Source organism: Sparus aurata, chromosome 9 (assembly GCF_900880675.1).
Source record: "Sparus aurata chromosome 9, fSpaAur1.1, whole genome shotgun sequence".
Lineage (NCBI taxonomy): Eukaryota > Metazoa > Chordata > Actinopteri > Spariformes > Sparidae > Sparus > Sparus aurata.
Window position 1 is genome coordinate 9,042,328 of NC_044195.1, and position 17,420 is coordinate 9,059,747.

A 17,420-nucleotide genomic window follows, 5' to 3' on the forward strand; every position below is an offset into this window, starting at 1 on the left:
GCACAGTTAATAATCAAGGGAGCAAAAACAACAAATAAACTACAGCACCCATTTGGAGATATTATTAAGTTATCATCAAGTCTTTAGCCTATACTCTGAAAGGTGAGCTTTCATTTTGTAAGGGCATTTCTTCAACACAGGTCATATGAGGTAGATGTGTTGTAGATGGTTGCAGTCTGCTTGTCCATGCATCTCCCATAGACTACAATAGAACTGACACCATGGTGTTGTCATGGATGCTGTATAAGCATTAGTGTTAAGTGGAAGCAAACAGTCACAGAAAACAAACTACATTTTCACTGCACACAAAGAGCTTTATGGAGAAACCTTGGCCCCAAGAAAATACTTTTTTGAAAACGTTTACTTATTCACTTTAGTCCCATGTCTCTATTTGAAAAGTCAATAAACAGACAAATAACACAATTCACAGTATACACGTGTGTATTAAATACTCAATTAATTACAAAAATGAAAAAAAGTGGTTTACAGGCATCCAATATCATCAACGAAGAAGTGAGTGGTTGTCCTTGGATTTGGTATCATGCTCTGAAATTCAGTACAACAAGCTCACCTCTTACGTTTCTGACAGTGAACCAAGTCCTGGTGCATTCAGATAAATCCACGAAAACATGCCCAACAAAACATGAAAGTTTAATTGAAAAAATCTACACATCCAGGTTGCAAATTTTGTACCCAAGTTGCTCATTCACTGGTTTGGAAAGTTCTGTAAAAAATGCAAATCCAAATGTTTCCAGATCTTTGAATGGGTTAAGAATTGATTTTGTATTTCAAGCAGTTGTTACAGCTCTAATCAGTTCATATAATGTGATTTTTTTTTTTAAATCAGTCGTAGCCAGAAGAATGTGTAGTAACCTTAATGCGTCAAATCAATGTCTTTGTGGGAAACGTTTAAAGTCAAAGTTAACAACAAATCACATGAAGTCAAGTCCAAATCACACAATCATAGCTGTAACATCAAATATAAGTGAGATGAAACACAAATTCATCTGTTTCTGTATCACAGAATCCATTTTTATAACATGACATAAAATAACATTTCTTAACATTTAATGTGCTGGTAATTAACGAGGTGACATCTGTCTCTGTCCTCAGTGTTCCAGTGCCATTAACATGATGGTTTAATTAATGTTGGATACAGAATCTGCAAGTCCGTCTGTAACTGGACAGATGTTTCTCTCTGATAGCAGCTGCAGAAACACACTACACAATGTAAGTCTCCTTTAAACATTTAACTTTTTCACATAGTTAATTGCTAAACTATAGATTTTGCAAATGCCATCTGCTAAAATATCCATACGTTTTATTCAATCGGAATAGATTTGGCAGGTCCACCTGTCTGTGAGGGCAATCGGTCTCACAGTGGCCTAAGTGCTGCTCAGAGAGAAGTGAAATAATTATGGTGATAAATACCGGTCTCCAATATTGATTGCTAATATTGGCTGTCTTGTTACTTGAAGTGAGGTGAGAACAGGGACAGGGAGCGAGGAGACAGTGTCATAACAAGTGACATGTGACACATTCATACTGCTATACTGTAAATTATATAGTGTTTCCAGGAGGGACTCTTCTCACAGTTTGGGAGTGTCGGTGGGAGCCAGCGGCGCTCTGCCCCTCTGGAAACGAGGTGGCAGGGTTCTGTCGCTATCACCTCCTGCAGAGTCAACATCGAAGCTCAGGTTAGGAATGTCACGATCACACATCGGGCTCACAGTGTTTTCATACCGATATCTCAATATCATGACAGGCGAGGAAACAAAGAGGGGTATTACAGTGCAACTGCAATAGATCTGTGTCTGTATTCATTTTGCACAGCACAGTTTCTCTTCCACTGAGATTAGTTACAGAAATAAGTGAACAAAGTATGCTACTCTTCACGGCTAGATATTTATTCATTTTATAATATAATTTAGCATCAGTGGTTTAGGTGATGTGTTATATTAAAAACAAAACCCATTTGTCAGTTCAAAACACACAACACAATGATTTCCAAAATACGAAACACCAAATATTGACTCTGTTCTTACTGTCTGCTCAGAATGTGCTGATGGTGCAAATAGCTGCTCTTAAGAGACTCCCTGTCTCTTTGACTCCATGGGCCTGATGCCAAAGCCGACCAGCTGTTACTTAGACTTTAGATTACTTTTATTACTATTATTATTACTATTAACCTTTTCTGCTGAAATTCGACTGTAACTGCTGACAGTATGCTGGTTATTCATACACATGAACCCAGAAATGCACAGAATGTCATAGTTATCTGTGTTTGATGAGAGCTTTTCATCCAAGATTGATGTTGAGACATGTTATAGGCGAATTTAAATATTTCTAAATGTAGGCCCCACTATCTTAATGTTTTGTTGTGTTCATATTTCCCAAAGTTTTTGGGATTGGTCCAGCTGGCAGCCGCAACTTGGCTGCAATGGCTGCAATGTAACCCTCTGGGGCAACTCCAACCGACAAAGTTACGTCCACCAAGCCCTTGATTTAGTCTCTGACAGGTTGAGGTTGTTATTCTAAGTGTCTGACAACATGGAAGCAATTAATTTAACATCTTTTTTGTAACCAGAAACGCAAGTCTGACTGAAGGAGCAGTCTCGCTCTGAAATCTCACAAGGTGAGTCGCTACAGTTGAAGCGTCGCCTACATCGTGACAATCAGTTAAACATTTGAAACGAATTCTTGCCAGCAGTTCCTCAAGGTAAACTCTGAACTCTCCTCTCCAACTGTTACTCATGTTTCCACTGTCATCTTCCTGCAACAACACCTCTCACAAGAGTTCAGAGCGAGACTTGTGACAAAAAGATCTGTCTCTGAAGGAATCCTTTCTGTAATGTTGTCAGCCACTTAGAATGACAACCTCAGCCTGCCAGTGCCAAAACACAAGCACCTTTAGCACACATAACTTTGACGGTTGGAGTTGTCCCAAAAGCATTACATGGCAGCGCTTGTAGCCGTGTTGCAGCTGTCAGCTGAGGCGGTCGGCTGGACCAATTCCAAAAGCTTCGGTAAGTATGAATCATTTACACACCCGAACATGTAGATAATGGCCCAGGTTTAAAAATACAGCAATTCCCTTTTCAGGGTATTTCTTGACTCATGTTGTGGGGATTGGCTGTGTTGCCTTCTTGTGCAGTTCTATCCTTTCTTTTCCCTTCAGTCAGAGTCACTGGCCTGTGAACTCAGACTTTTATATTACTGTCCGGGATAGATTCGACCTCCTGCTTTACAACCGCCCTGCAATCCAACCCGACACTGACCCCACCATCCAGCTATGAAATATGATCCTCCACCTGTGATTGGCCGAAAGCTGTGTATGAGACAGTAAGAGGGCAGGCCGGGCTGAGGGGGGATGAACAGATGAGCAGACAGGCAGACAGACAGACACGGGATTATTAGCATTGAACTGAATTATTTGGACATCCCCAGAATTTCCAAGCTCTAATCCTGATCAGATAGGAACACAGCTGCTGCCCCACCGACCTCCTGCTGTCTGCGCTTACTAGTATCGAACTGATACACGCAAACACACACAAAGGGCAGGCACGCACAGTACCCAATCAGCTGTCTGATGAGCGCTCTGTTCTCATTTGCTGTTAAACTGTTTTATGTGAGTGAACGAATTTAAGTCTGCTACTGTACCAAAGATGACTGTAAGCTTGTGAGTGTCAGAGCCAAAGCAAACACTAATACAGAGCAGCTGGCAGGGAAGGAATTTTAATCTTAAAGTATGGTTTGGAAATAGAATAATAATCCAGATATCCCAAAAGCTGACAAGGCCAGCGGCAAAGAATTCTGGCTGCCATTTAATGTTAGTCTGTAGCTACAAATAGTCCGGTTGTTCCCTGAACACCATTTACTCAAAACACAGGGTCATTTTGCAAATTAACAATATGTGTGTTCACATTTAAATGCAAAAAGATCGAGCAGCCAGAGCATTGGATCCTCTCGGCATGAATCAAATTAGTTCACTGTTGATCCTCTTACCTAAAGGGACGTTGATAGGGCTGGAGAATAATTCAGTATTACTGTACATTATAACGTGCAATTTTTTTTTTTACAAAACTCTACTCTGTTAATTGCTACATGAGTATTTGAGATTTATTGTGTTGAACATGAAAAAACAGTCCCGTCACAGGCTGTTATGCAACGCGAGCGTTTGATCATATCACATGATTCTCATCAGCAGATGGGGTTTGCCCAGTTGTCATGGATCTGCAGATGTTCATATTTTTATGTATTTATTTATAAGCACATTTGTGGATGATGATCATGTGTTCCAAGTTTCAGTACAAAGGGTTAGGGATAACCCTAATCCTCCGCACTGAGATTTCAAAGTAAAAGTACTCAGTATGCAAAATACTTTGAGTGTGTTAAAATACATAATTCATTATCATTCACTTCACTAGATCATTTTGGCCTTTTTTTCAGTTTAAAAATATTAGTTAAAACACTGCCTTACATATGAGTTTACTTCATTTAGTTTCAATAATTAGGTCAAACTCTGCTTTGTTTGGAACAAGTTGTTAAGTTGAAGTGGCAAGAGACAACTTTCCCACCACACAGCATTTCCAAGTGGTATCGTTGTCGGCACCGTTGTTGCACTGACAGTTAAACATTTTTAATCATTTAGTCCGTAATATAGATGTGAAAGCAGACAGAGGCTGACAGAAATGGTGCCAGGCTGGCAACCTGACGGGATCAGTCAGTTAACCTTCTTATTCCTGGGATGTCGTGCCTGCTGGCAGACAACATTTTATGGTGACAGTGAGATTTATAGGAAAGCAAATTTAACGCTGATGATTTCATTATTTTACAGCTATTACATTATGCAATTGACATTAACTTATTAATCATACATTAAAGCAAAAAATGTGTCTATTGCCAGTTTAACTAAACTTGAGAAAACAGGTTCAATAAACTTAAATTATTCAGTTGAATCAAAACTCTTCCATCACATGCATCAACCTTACAAACAAACTTGATTTCCTTTACATTTTCTCATGTTAAAGAGTGCATTCTTCATTTCACGCACACACACAAAATGCAGTTGTTCCTGCTGGAGCAACTTTGTTCCAGTATTTAGAATAATAACAATATGTTAAGAGCTTTTGCAGGGAATCTTTTCAATTGTGATTGAACTCTGTACAGTAAATTGATCCGACTCATCATTTCAAGTTAGAACTCGTGTTTTTAGGTTTATCTGAATATAAAAACTAAACTAAATCTTAAGTTTACTAGCTTGAAATAAATAACACTTGCATATTTATGTTAAGTTATGTATAAGTTGATAAGAAAAAGTTGTAAAGATTTAAGTAGCTTTATGCATATGAGCTGGGTAGTTTAATCTACAATATTTCATTTCCTGTTTTCAGATTATATGATGTGTTGTATTTAATGTCATTATTCTGTGGTTACTAGAAATTACAGCTGGCGTGAATCTGTAAAATGATACGTTGAGGGGAAAAATATTCACATCAATGCTGTACTGCCTTCAGCCATATAGCCCATACTGTATCTTGCTATGACGTCAGGTTAGTAAGAATTGTGCACCGCAAGCCACCCATGCACACACACCAGCCCCATGCCACTCTCCACCCAGGTGAAGTACTTACATGTAGCTTAAGTGGTGACCCAGTGTGTTAGCTCCAGCACCCTGCCCCTCTACCTCAAATAATCCCTCTCATTGCCATAATCCATTAAGGAGCCCGCCACATCAGCAAAGTCCTCCAGGACCAGGCTGGTGGAGTCCTCACCAGAGGGCAGCTCCGGGTCCGACGCCCAGGGGTGCTGGCAGCGGTCGTGCTGGGGGGCCTGGGGTTCATCCATGGTGGTCTTTCTTGGTCCCTGCAGGAGGGGCTGAGACTGGGCTGGATCGGACCTCTGGTAGGCCGGCGCTGCATCATCCACCTGCTGTTCAGTCTGCTGCTCCTTGGCGGGGCCGCTGTCACTGCCACTGCCGCCCTCGCTGCCCTGCGAGGAGGGGGCCAGCACGTGGTAGAGGCTGGGAAGGCGAATGTCCAGCAGCACGCCGCTCTTAATGTAGAGCTTGTTGTTGAGGTTGTAGAGCTTCTCAGCAATGTCGTAGCCCAGCATGACGGAGAAGAGGCGAGCGATGTAGCGTTCCTTTGATATTAGCATATAGAGTCGCCGACGACGCCAAGAGATGTAGCGGGAGTCTTCTTCTGCTGTCAGGGTCACCTGAGGAGTATGAATGAAACACCTGAATATCAATGCCTTAAAGGTACCAGGGCACACATGTATGCCTTTGAGCATACAGATCACAATATTTCCCTATCGACAGTTGGTGACGTTAAGGCAAAAGGAAATGCTCGCTCATAGCTTTGTCAAGGGAAATGTCAAAATATTCATCATTTGTCTATAATGTCATGTTGAAGGAATAGTTTGACATTTTGGGATGTTCGCGTATTTGCTTTCGGGGGGACAGGGGGTCGTCGAGGGTTGGATGAGAAGATCGATACCACTCATCTATCATTCAAGCATGAGGCTGAAGCTGGAGGGTGGTTAGCTTAGATTAGCATAAAGACTGAGAGCGGGGGAGGGGGAATGTAAACCTTGTTCTGTCCAAACTTTTAGAAATCTGCCTCTATTCAGTAGAATCTATGTATCTATGTATATAAACAGAGTATATCTGTATACTATCTGAGGACTGGATATTTTGCACTGTAATTTATTACACTAATATTAAGATCCTCAGGATTTAGACTGTTGCTCCAATAATATAAAATATTTGCATATATTGCCTCTGGCTATTAGAAATGATAACAGTCATTTTCTTCTATTTTCTGATGCTTTATAGACAAAATGTAGACAAAGTAAAAATGGCGGATAAATATTAATGAAAACAATCATTAGTTGCAGCTTGACCTTTGTTTGTACACCTCACTGATCCAATAGCCAGCACAGCCTTCTTGTTTGCAAACTCTGCATGTCCACCATGACCTCCAGGCCTCGTTCCTACTTTAACCGAGCTAATCTTAAGCAACAGGATATGTGAAAGACAAGAGGACAGCTGCTTTCCCTTGTTCATCTTATCAGCCAGAAGTGGAGTCCGATAGAAGTAAACAAAAGACAACCTGATATCCAACCGGGGTTTCTTGTTTCAAATCGAACAATGACTGCACTACAAGGCTTAACATTTTTCTGCCAGAGTTCGCACTGACTGAACTGCCGAAACCCATACCTGAAACTTTCCCTCCTCGTTTGGCCTGAGAGACTCCCACTCCGGAGAGTCGAGGAACTGGTGGCGGTGGATGTAGTGCAGGAACTGGCCCTCCAAAGACACGTTGATCCTAAAAAAGAAACAGAGAGTAAGATACAAGGTTAAAGAGAGAGACAGGGATTAAGATGTGATAATTGAGAGCCGGGAGGGAGCTGGAGGTCACTTTGCCAGTGCCAGTCCAAGACCTTGGAGGTAAATATTAACATGAATATCTCTGCTAGAGAAGCCGTGAGCAGATTGAAGGGTTCCTTAAAGTTTTCTCTTCAGCCAGGATCCCCTCTGCACACAGGAATCATCGTTTAAGACATTCCTCCCAGAGAAGGAAGCTTTATTTGAAAAGAACGACTTCCGCAGAGTGAGATGACCCAGCACACTAAACATTGAGCCGTCATTGGATTACGTCAAAGACTCTGTTTTATCCTTATTTCAACTTGAGCTGAATGTTGTCATATCAGGGCTGCTTCGTGTCATTCACCTGTCTTCTTCAGAAAGAAATACATAGAAAAGCAGCTGCTTATACAGTTGGATTCGCACCAACAAAGGATACCACTGTATCCGTCTCCTCAGATGGAGTGCCTCTGAGGAGAATTTGGTGCTCTGCATAACCAAACAATAAACTCTGACAGCACTCTTTATGAACGGTCCACTTTGTGCGAGAGTACGCTTCAATATTTATGAATGCACTCTACATTAGTGAGTTTCTCACGTCATGTGGCCGGCTGCCCACAGGGCGCTTTTGACGTTTTGGCATTGCGCACAAAAATAATGTATCGTATCATTTTCAAAAGACGGGGTTTTCATCATAAAGCAGGCGAATGAAAGAAAATGTATTCGTCTTGCTTTAATGAGGCGCCCCTAGTGGCTGGTCCCCGTAATGGTCAGCTACTGGATACAACTAACGACTTTCAACTAAAAGTCTAAAGCAAGTCAAAGTCAAAATGAAAGACTCAGGTGATCTTAAATAGTCCAAATGACACTGGTATTCTGTATTCATATAAATACTTGGGTGTAAATTGTTTGTTCACTATCTTTGGAGGACTATATTTAGACTCTTCATAACAGTGTGTGTTAATTAACAGCTATTTTTTCTGTGTAGTGTAGTAGGTATTAATTACCCTGTGTGGCACGGGTAGGAATTTCCACTGGAAGGCCCTGTGCTAATAATTCTTGTGGTATGTTAAAAAGAAAATCTTAATGCTACATCATATAATGATATTTTAGACAATAGTGTGCTTCTTACTTTGTGGCAACATTTCAATTTGCAATACGGCAATAACTTTGCTCACAAAGCCAGCTCCATCAAGAAACCCTTTCTTGAGTTTGGTGTGAAAGATCCCTGACCTCAACCCCATCCAGCAGCTTCAGGATGAGCTGGAACGTCAACTGAAACCACACTTTGTCACCCAAAATCAGTGTTGAACATCACTAATGCTCTTGTGCCTGAAACGGGAGCAAATCCCTGCAGCCAGATTCAGAATCTGATGAGCAGTCTTCCGAGCACGGCGGAGCAGATTAATGCCCGTGGTTTTGGGACGAGATGTCCCAACTATCACGTGTCCACATACTTTTGGCCATGTAGTGCAGTCACTCCAAACAGGAGGCTGTTGATGAAAAATGCCTTAAGTTACATGTTTAGTAGTGACACACATACCAGTCATGCAAGTCTTTAAAACTGAAACAAAAATGATGCACATAACAAACACATCCAAAGAGCCAAAAATCAAGAACCGTGCAGAAAAAATAAAAAAAACATTATTATCTTTTTGCTTGTTTCTTGTCCCAGATTCGGCCTGTACACTGAGCTGGTATCAGCGTGGCCAACTTTTAATCTAAGGTAAGAGGAGCACGGCGTCCACTCCTCTCCAAAGTACAAAGATATCATTTGACCAGCTGGCAGCGTGCAGAGGCACGGCACACTGGTGAGTCACAGACAAAAATACTCTGTTTACAACATTTCTCTTGTGTATGCTCCAGGACTGTGAAATCTAATGCAGCTCCACTTTGAGGATGTTTGGATGAAGAGGATACATTTCCTGTGACGGCTACACGCTGCCAACAGCATGAAAGAGACAGAAATAGGGACCCAGCTCCACAGTTAAAATAGAGGATTTGTTTAAAACAATGGGTGCTAGTTTTTCTAGCACTAAAAGAAGAATTGAAACCAATAAATACTACAATAGATGCCTGTGTTACAAATTAGTGAACACCATCTGATTAAGTCTTACATTCTGTGATACTAGAACCTGCAACAACATGCTATCAGCTGTGTCCAGATTTCCAGATGAAATGTTATATTCTCTAGGGCTGATAAATATATACAATATATGTCATTATCTTGATATGAGACTACATATGATTGTGGATATTGTTGTATCATGATATGGCGTAAGTGTTGTCTTTTTCTGGTTTCAAAGGCTGTATTACCGTAAAGAAACGTCATTTTGAGACTGTTTTCTAGCAGTGTGAAAGATATTGTCCACAGGGATAATACCCACAGATCATTATCTCCCGACCCTGAGCATTTTAGCATCTTTCAGCTCATTGTTTTGGTTTTACAGCCACTGCTTGACTGGTTTGACTTACTGCACTCTACCTGCTCAGCGCTGGATGAGGGACAAAATGAGTGACTAGATAGTGGACACAGTGACGAGTTTAAAGAATAACTATTATAACTGTACAGAAATAGCTTCTCGCTGATAAGCTTGTTTTCAAAGGTCATACAGAAGCGTCAGTACTAAATTGAAACTTTAACAGCCGGTTTAAAGTTCCATGTAGTACGTTTGAGTGTGTTTACACTGTGGCATCACCACTTTTTCTCGAGTGTGTTGATCGTATATCGTTGGAGACAGTGAGTGGTGCTGGTTTGCATTATGTAGTACAGGTGTGTAGATGTGCACACACACATGCCCAAACGCACACAGTCCCCACCTCCCAGACAGCAGAAAGGAGAGCTGGTCGATGGGCGTCTTGCCCTCCACGGCGTACGTCTCCCCTGCTTTCAGCTCCACCACCTTGTTCTCAAAGGCACCTGAGATCTCCTTGAACACCTGGATGGGCACGCCCAGCGGCAGGTACACCGCCTGGTAGAGGGAGGTCAGCTCATCGCTGCTTATGCCCTCCTGGTGCAGCCGGTAAAGGAGGTGGCAGATCTGAGCGAAGCAGACCAGCAGCAGAAGCAGGTTCCAGGTGAAGACGTCCAGGCCGCACATTGTCATCCAACCCCACAGGGTCAGGCACCCGAAGGCGGGGGCCAGGAAGCCAAAGATGAAGAGGCACCCGTAGGCCCCGCTGCCACCCATGTAGCCCAGGAACAAGATGGTGTTGCCCAAATGGTATATTGCCCCCTCTGTGTTATTAGTCCAGCCATCGCAGAGAGGGGCAAAGAACAAGCTGTCCACCAGAGTCACGTTCTCTGCACTCATGGTCGAAACTCTCCAACCAGCAAGCTGTAGAGAGGCTGCTGATGCACAAAAGACCAAAAAAAGACTTCTTATCTAACTGAACTTGGTGCTATTTCGGTACCATAAACAGCTGCCACTCGAAGTTTTGTTTGAGTAAAAGCTCGATGAAAAATAAACAGCTAATACTGACCAAAAATGTCAGAAGTAAATGTTTGTTCCCTTGGCTTGCAGCGGAAAAATTCTTCAATATGAAGAAGTTCTCACGGCTCTATTTGTTATAGAAACACAGCTGGAATGGGCTTCTTCTCTCATTATGCGTCCCTTCCCCTCTCCTCTGGCTTCTCCCACCGTCGTTCCCCTTCTGAGTCTTCCTGCCGTTTCTCTTGGTGTGCTTTTCTGCCTATTTCTCTCAGCCACCGGCCTGCACTGTAGAGCCAACAGCTGGAAGAGAAGGGATAAGGGAGGAGGGGGGCGTTGATAGAGCCCTAGAAGGATAACCATGTTTGGAATTGAAACCCAAGGAGGAAAGAGTTGTGGACAGAAAGCAGGCCTACTACTTAACATAACAGAAAGAGAGAGGGAGAGAGGCAGGAAACGGGAGGGAGGAGAGGGACTATGACAAATATCTCTGAGAGTGTCACACACCAGAAAAAAAAAAAAAAAAAAAAAAAAAGAGAAAGATGTCAATCCCGAGCTACAACACAGTTCTACCTTCACCCAAACTTCATAAGTTCAGTTTACTCTCAGGGGAGTCGCTCAGCTGGTGCATATTTAGAGACACTGAAATAAGCAGGATGACGGCGCAGGTCAGATTTCAGGTATAAACACCCACCACCACCGCCTCACATATCAGACTGTCCCTCTCAGCCAGGATGACTCACAGCTCACAGGGAAAAGTCCATCTCTGCTCATCAGAAATCTCCCTTCTCTTCTCTGCTCTTTTTTTTATTAGAGCAAAACAATAATACAGACATGTAATAATGGAAAACATACTGTTAAAATAAAAAAACAAAGATAAATGTATGTTAAGCAAATTCACGTCCCTTTCAGGATGCAAAAGATTTACACTAATGAGGCAAAAGTCGAACAGGAGCAAAAGTAAAGATATCAGTTTGAAATATGACTTTGGTAAAAGTGAAAGTCAAATAGTAGTTGGGACAAGTATCTGATATTAAATGTACTTAAGTAAAAGTTATTTTCTGGCAAAAAATGTACAGAAACATAAAAAGTACATAAAAAATGCGAAGAATACACAACATGCATGTTAACACTGTATACTAGGGTTGACCAAATATCCAACTGGCAGATTATAGGATTTGATATTCATATTTTTTCTAATTAATGAAGTTTTTATTTTACTTTTTAATCCAATTGCCAATAAAATAATAAAAAGAGTATGCTACTCTGGGGTGACAGCATCGCTCCCCGGGCAGCGTGGACAGCCCATGACACATGTCCTGTCCCAGTCTCTCGCCCACTTCACAGCCAAAAGTCAAAATAATGAAAATGCTTCTTTTGCTCTGATGCAGCTTGTCATCTGCAAAGTAGCAACTAACTAAAGTTATCAGATAAATGTAGTGGAGTCAAAGTATATTTGACTCCACAATGGAGTGGAGTGGAGGTATGACGTAACAGAATAGGGAACTGAATAAGTGAAGAATAAATACCTGAGAATTGTACCTCTGTACAATCCTTAAGAAAATGTGCTTAGTTACATTCCATCAAAGTTAATATGAAGCAGTACTGTTCCAGAAACACCTGAAGTTAGCAGACTTAAAAAAAAGGAGAAAAATACATTTTGAGCTGTGTTTGACAACTGAAAACTGAGATGTTTTTCTCTAAAATGTTTTGCTATCACAGTTCACATTAATTTGCTTCCCCGATCTTGTAGCATGAAATCATATTGTTCCGAATTTAAGAGCAAAAGGCAAGATGGTCTTTAGGCTTCAGTCACATTCCTTATCACAAATTTTGTCATAGACATGAAAGTCTGACAGGAAAGTTATGTGGACTGGTTCATGTAAAATCATTTGAAAACATCTCAATTCTTTTTGCAGATGGAGCATGACACAATACATTTAAAAAAAAAATACATCTTTACAAGTTTGACATAAGAAAAATTGTAACTTCAGGAGAGATGAATAGTTACATCTACAACAGCAGGTGTTTACAATAGCCTTGCTTGTCACATAAGTGATAACTGAGTTGCATTAAGTTTGATTAGATTACCATTTTACCAAAAACAAAAGCTTTGCAACCATTTAGCAATGAAGACTGACAGCTGCATACCTTTTTCAATAATCCCAAGTGATGTCCTTGAGAAGCTCATGCGCCAACAGTCAGTGCATATTTAGCCATTTTTCAAACTTCAAAGCAGCCAAGATATCTTAACATCTGACAAACTCAAGTGATGCAAGTGTTTTCTTTTTCAAGTTAGTTCACTTTTCTGTGGTCACACTTGTCAACACAGCAAGGACTGAGTGAGGTAAATATGCATAGTCACAATGAATTGCTGTGGTTAAGGATTTGGACCATTACCCAATGAGAAATTCAAAATGTAACTAAAAAAAAATAAAGCTGGCAGTATGAAAGAGGTGGACCAGTTCACACTTCTGCAGAGTTGAAACTTTAGCATTTCAAGCAGCTTTGTGAATGTGGCAAACTAGATGTCCACTGCCAGGCACACTTCAGTACGAGTGACACACTACAGGGGAAGAATGCAGATATGCCAAGTATTGACTTTGCAGGGGCAGAAGTTATTTTTAAGCCTAAGTGCATACCAGGGACAGCAACTGTGGCAAGCAGCCGTTCACCAAGAGAATGGACCTTTAACACAGAACTTTAAGATGAACACAAATATTGACAAATGAGAAGTTATTGCATAGGACTTTTATTCAGTTTCAAACAGTTTAGATATTCACACATTTTCAAATTCTGAAGACTTTAAAAGAGTGCTTCTTCGCAACAGTTCCCTTCCAGGTTGAGGTATAAATAAGAGGGAATGAAGGGAATGTCCAGGGTTGTTTTCCACTTTCACATCAATACACTGCAGGAGAGAGAAACAATGAGCAGGTCATTACTAGTGAACTGTGATAGAAATTAGAGCGCAATTGAGACCCACTCTGATGTTTTACTTTATAAAAACAAAGTTAGACCAAAGATTTTTAAGGCCAAGGCCTTGTTTTGTAATTCAGCAACAGAAAAACACTTACTTAGCGAGGGACAAACACAGCGAGCAGTGTATTAAGTTCATATTTCCTGCTTAAACAGCCAGGCCTTTAACTTGCTGAAACATGAGCCACAAGGCTTCAGGCATCTTTTATGTGTAGTCATGCAAGCACAAGACAGTTGCTCCACCCCCTCTTCACCACACACCACCCATCTCTGCCCAACATTACATGTTCTAGTCTGAAAGTGCAGTTTGCGCACAATGAGATCAGCTATAGCTGAGAGAGACAAGTGACCCAGCAGGAGGAAAGTGAAGCTATGAACAACCTGCTGAATACAAATCAGGCGTTGGGCATTTACATAGTTCACAGAAAGGGCAGGTGCTCATTAACACACCAGACTGACTCAATACAAGTGGGGCCTTAGGTTGTCAGAGTGCATTTTGCAGCGGCCCACCAACCAAGTAGCGTCTCACCAGTCTTTTCCTGTAAAGTATTCAAGCTTCCTGTTCCCAGTTTTAAAATCTACATAAGCAGTGAAAGTGAAGCTAGTTGTCACACCAGAAGTAGGATGTTTTTGAACGCTCACAGGTCATTGTAAACAAACTGCATCCCTTTTGTTCCCCGTGTGTCTCATGCATGGGAAAGGGGAAATCTTTGATTTGAGCCAATTAGAAAGTCTATGCAAACTGAAGGTCAGATTAATGTTTAGGCCAATAGGAAATAAGTCTCATCAAGTCCAAAACGTTGCACTACTGATTATCTCTTAAAGCGTCAGTGCAACTGAACATATCAGAACCAGCTCAGGATACAGCACAAAGACAGTGAAGACAAGCTGATAAATAGCTACCCATGTAGTGTGTAGTGCATGCATGCAATACTTACCACACGCATAAATATGGAGTATTTAAATCTTGAAGCCAAGTGCCCTCATACACTCTTTGTGTGCCTCGATCAGGTCTGTGCACATTCCCTCTCCCTTTTCAATGATGCTATAGGAAACAGAAAAAGTTTTTAAAAATATTCTCACTTGCGACGAGCAAAGTGTTTCAGTCTCTTATCAAGTACTTACCAAGCATCCCTGACTTTCTTAGTCTCCGGACAAGCGCAGCAAGGCTTTAGGGGCTTCTTCTCAGCGCCCTCAAGAGCAGCAGGCTCCGCACTGGCAGCAGACACAGTCGGCATCTTCTGGCTGAACTGGAGAAATTACATCATTAATTTTAACAACTTTTCTATCAGAGCACCTGAAGCACCAGAGGACCTGCTCTTGTCCAATCACAGGTGTTTCCAATTGTCTCACTGGACAGGCACTTGCCATGGAGGAAATGCACAGGTGCAAACACTCAAATGATTTCATGTTGTTGCTTAAGTTTCAGGGCGCTGTTCTAGCTCAGTGGCATCATTGATGTTAAACATTTTTCGATGACAGTCAAAACAAGTGCAAATGTAAAAAGTAACAGATGTAATAAATATCATGGAATAAAAGGCTAATCAGTTAAACAATGCAATGCCTGCCAGTTCTTCATGCAGAGGAATTAGCCAATTACAATCACCTATGAATGTTTCAAGTTTCTTGGTCTCCTGTTTGACTGGAGTTTACTCTTTTTCTTGATGAATCGGTTAAACAGGAAGTTAATTTCATTTAATCATCAATTATGCAAACACGCTCATCATTCACTGGCTTCCAAGCCTGCAACTATGACGGTCTTAATTAGTCCGCAGATCATAGTTACTTGAAGTGGTTGCATTATATCAATAGACTGACACGGAAGGAGGCTGAACCAATGTACTGTTATCCAAGATGATAGCACGAATACATCGACACACACCGAGCAGCACAAAACACAAGTTACTGACAGGACGAGCGTTTAAATGTCTTTTAAGTTTGAGTTTTAGGTAGGCGGGTGTAGCGGAACAAACCTGAACAGAAGTGTTTGGCAGATGTGGTTAGCTAGCTTTAGGTAACAGTTTGGAGGCATTGCATAATGCGCACGCTGGCTAACATGAAGTTAGCTAACGATGGCAGTGACAGTGACAGCGCCAGAGACGCTAACATGAGCTGTGTCGCGGCTAAATAAAACAGGTTATTACATTAACAGAAAACGTAACGAATGGCTTTGAACACCTGCTGACTGGCGCACTTTCTGTGTTATGTAACTTACTTGTATTGAGGTTGGCGGCGTACACTCTTAGGCTGTTCACCTTCAAAAGGAAAGCAACATGGTGAGGGTGAGCTCACGTGGGCTTTTATACAATATCACGTGATTAGGACGTCAGCGGAGGCTTCTGGGTAATGTAGTATTTCGAAAGAAAAGGCTGTGAACAAGAAAGCTAATACATTAACAGACGAGACAAGACCCTCTATGGACAAATAGTAAGGCTGTTAAACGCATTTTGTGATATTTCTAACTCATACATTCTTTAGTGTCTTTATGCTTAATGTCACAGTCAATGTTTATTTTGACCATGAAAAGAAACAGAGGCCCTCTTAACTTATTCAAACTAGCTAAACGCTACTACCTGAGACAAGTTCAAGTTGTTATTATCTCAAACTTCCGTCACACTGTCATTTTTGGTAATATTTTTCTATTTCAAAGTGATAACAGGCCAATAAATGTGTCTGAATTTCCCTATTGCACATATAATGTCAGACATACAAGCCTATGGGAAATTATTTTTTTTAAAAGACAGTTTGTTAAGAAAAAACACATTTCCTAGCTGTTTTTTGCATTTCTTTATTTGACCTTTTAAAAGTGCCATTATTTTGTGCAAGTTGTGGTAAGTTCAATACAGTAGGCCTATATAGGTCATAAAATATATAGTGACAAGGTAGTTTAATTATGTCAACAAAATCTTGACATCACATAGTACCAGGACTTACCAAGATAGCGTCAAGAGTGTTTCTTGACGCAATTACTCAAATGCTCACTTCCACGCCTACCCAACCAATAAACACACGGCCACACATTTTCTCTGACCTATAAAAAATTCATACAATGAAAATTCATCATCCCACTTCACAAAAAATGATTAAGTTGCTGCTGCTGCGGCTGCTGCTGCACCATTATTCATGTATCATAATATGGAAATTCGTATAAACCTTTTTTGAACTGCCAGATGAACTGGGACTGAATGCCTCACTCTCGCCCGTTGGGCTTCAGCGGAATTTACTACAGGTTACTTTACTGTGGTGTATAACAGTAGTGTTATAGTTACTTTACAGATTAAGATTTCACATAAAAACATGTGAAAAAACATAATAAGAAATGTAATAAGAAGATTAAATCAGGGGTTCTCAGCCTTTTTGATGGTTTCAGCCCTCCATTATGTTTACATGTCGGGTCCAGTTGTTGTCAGATCCCCTACAGAGACCTCCCTCAAACATCTCACATGGCTTCAGAAATACTTGGTCACTTTACATGTTAACCCTCCTTTTCTGTTTGCCCTGTTTTGCTGAAAATGTCTGGTTTACATTTACATCAACACCATCATCATTCTCAAAAGCATATTTTATTTCTTTGCAGTGATATCATGATCTCCCAGTAAGCACAAGGTATTGGAGTCCTTCCTGAAGGAGGCAAACACAATGCA

At 41.0% G+C, this 17,420-nt stretch overlaps 2 protein-coding genes across 3 annotated transcripts; both read right to left on the bottom strand.

The window, feature by feature from the left end:
- Positions 1 to 293: 293 nt before the first annotated feature.
- Positions 294 to 11,098, bottom strand: popdc2 (popeye domain cAMP effector 2). 2 transcript variants are annotated; one of them, XM_030429268.1, is made up of 4 exons: positions 10,190 to 11,098; positions 7,223 to 7,331; positions 5,775 to 6,219; positions 294 to 1,672 (listed from the first exon to the last, which is right to left on the bottom strand). In XM_030429268.1, the coding sequence occupies exons 1-4, from the start codon at positions 10,681 to 10,683 to the stop codon at positions 1,590 to 1,592; spliced, it is 1,131 nt and encodes a 376-aa protein (XP_030285128.1). In that variant the 5' UTR covers positions 10,684 to 11,098; the 3' UTR covers positions 294 to 1,589. The 2 variants fall into 2 exon arrangements, with proteins under 2 accessions (XP_030285128.1, XP_030285126.1); XM_030429266.1 differs by having other exon boundaries at positions 5,634 to 6,219.
- A 2,438-nt stretch (positions 11,099 to 13,536) lies between these two features.
- On the bottom strand, positions 13,537 to 16,101 carry cox17 (cytochrome c oxidase copper chaperone COX17). Its single transcript, XM_030429269.1, has 4 exons — positions 15,992 to 16,101; positions 14,902 to 15,026; positions 14,715 to 14,821; positions 13,537 to 13,708 (listed from the first exon to the last, which is right to left on the bottom strand). The coding sequence occupies exons 2-3, from the start codon at positions 15,012 to 15,014 to the stop codon at positions 14,737 to 14,739; spliced, it is 198 nt and encodes a 65-aa protein (XP_030285129.1). The 5' UTR covers positions 15,015 to 15,026; positions 15,992 to 16,101; the 3' UTR covers positions 13,537 to 13,708; positions 14,715 to 14,736.
- Between the last annotated feature and the right edge of the window lie 1,319 nt (positions 16,102 to 17,420).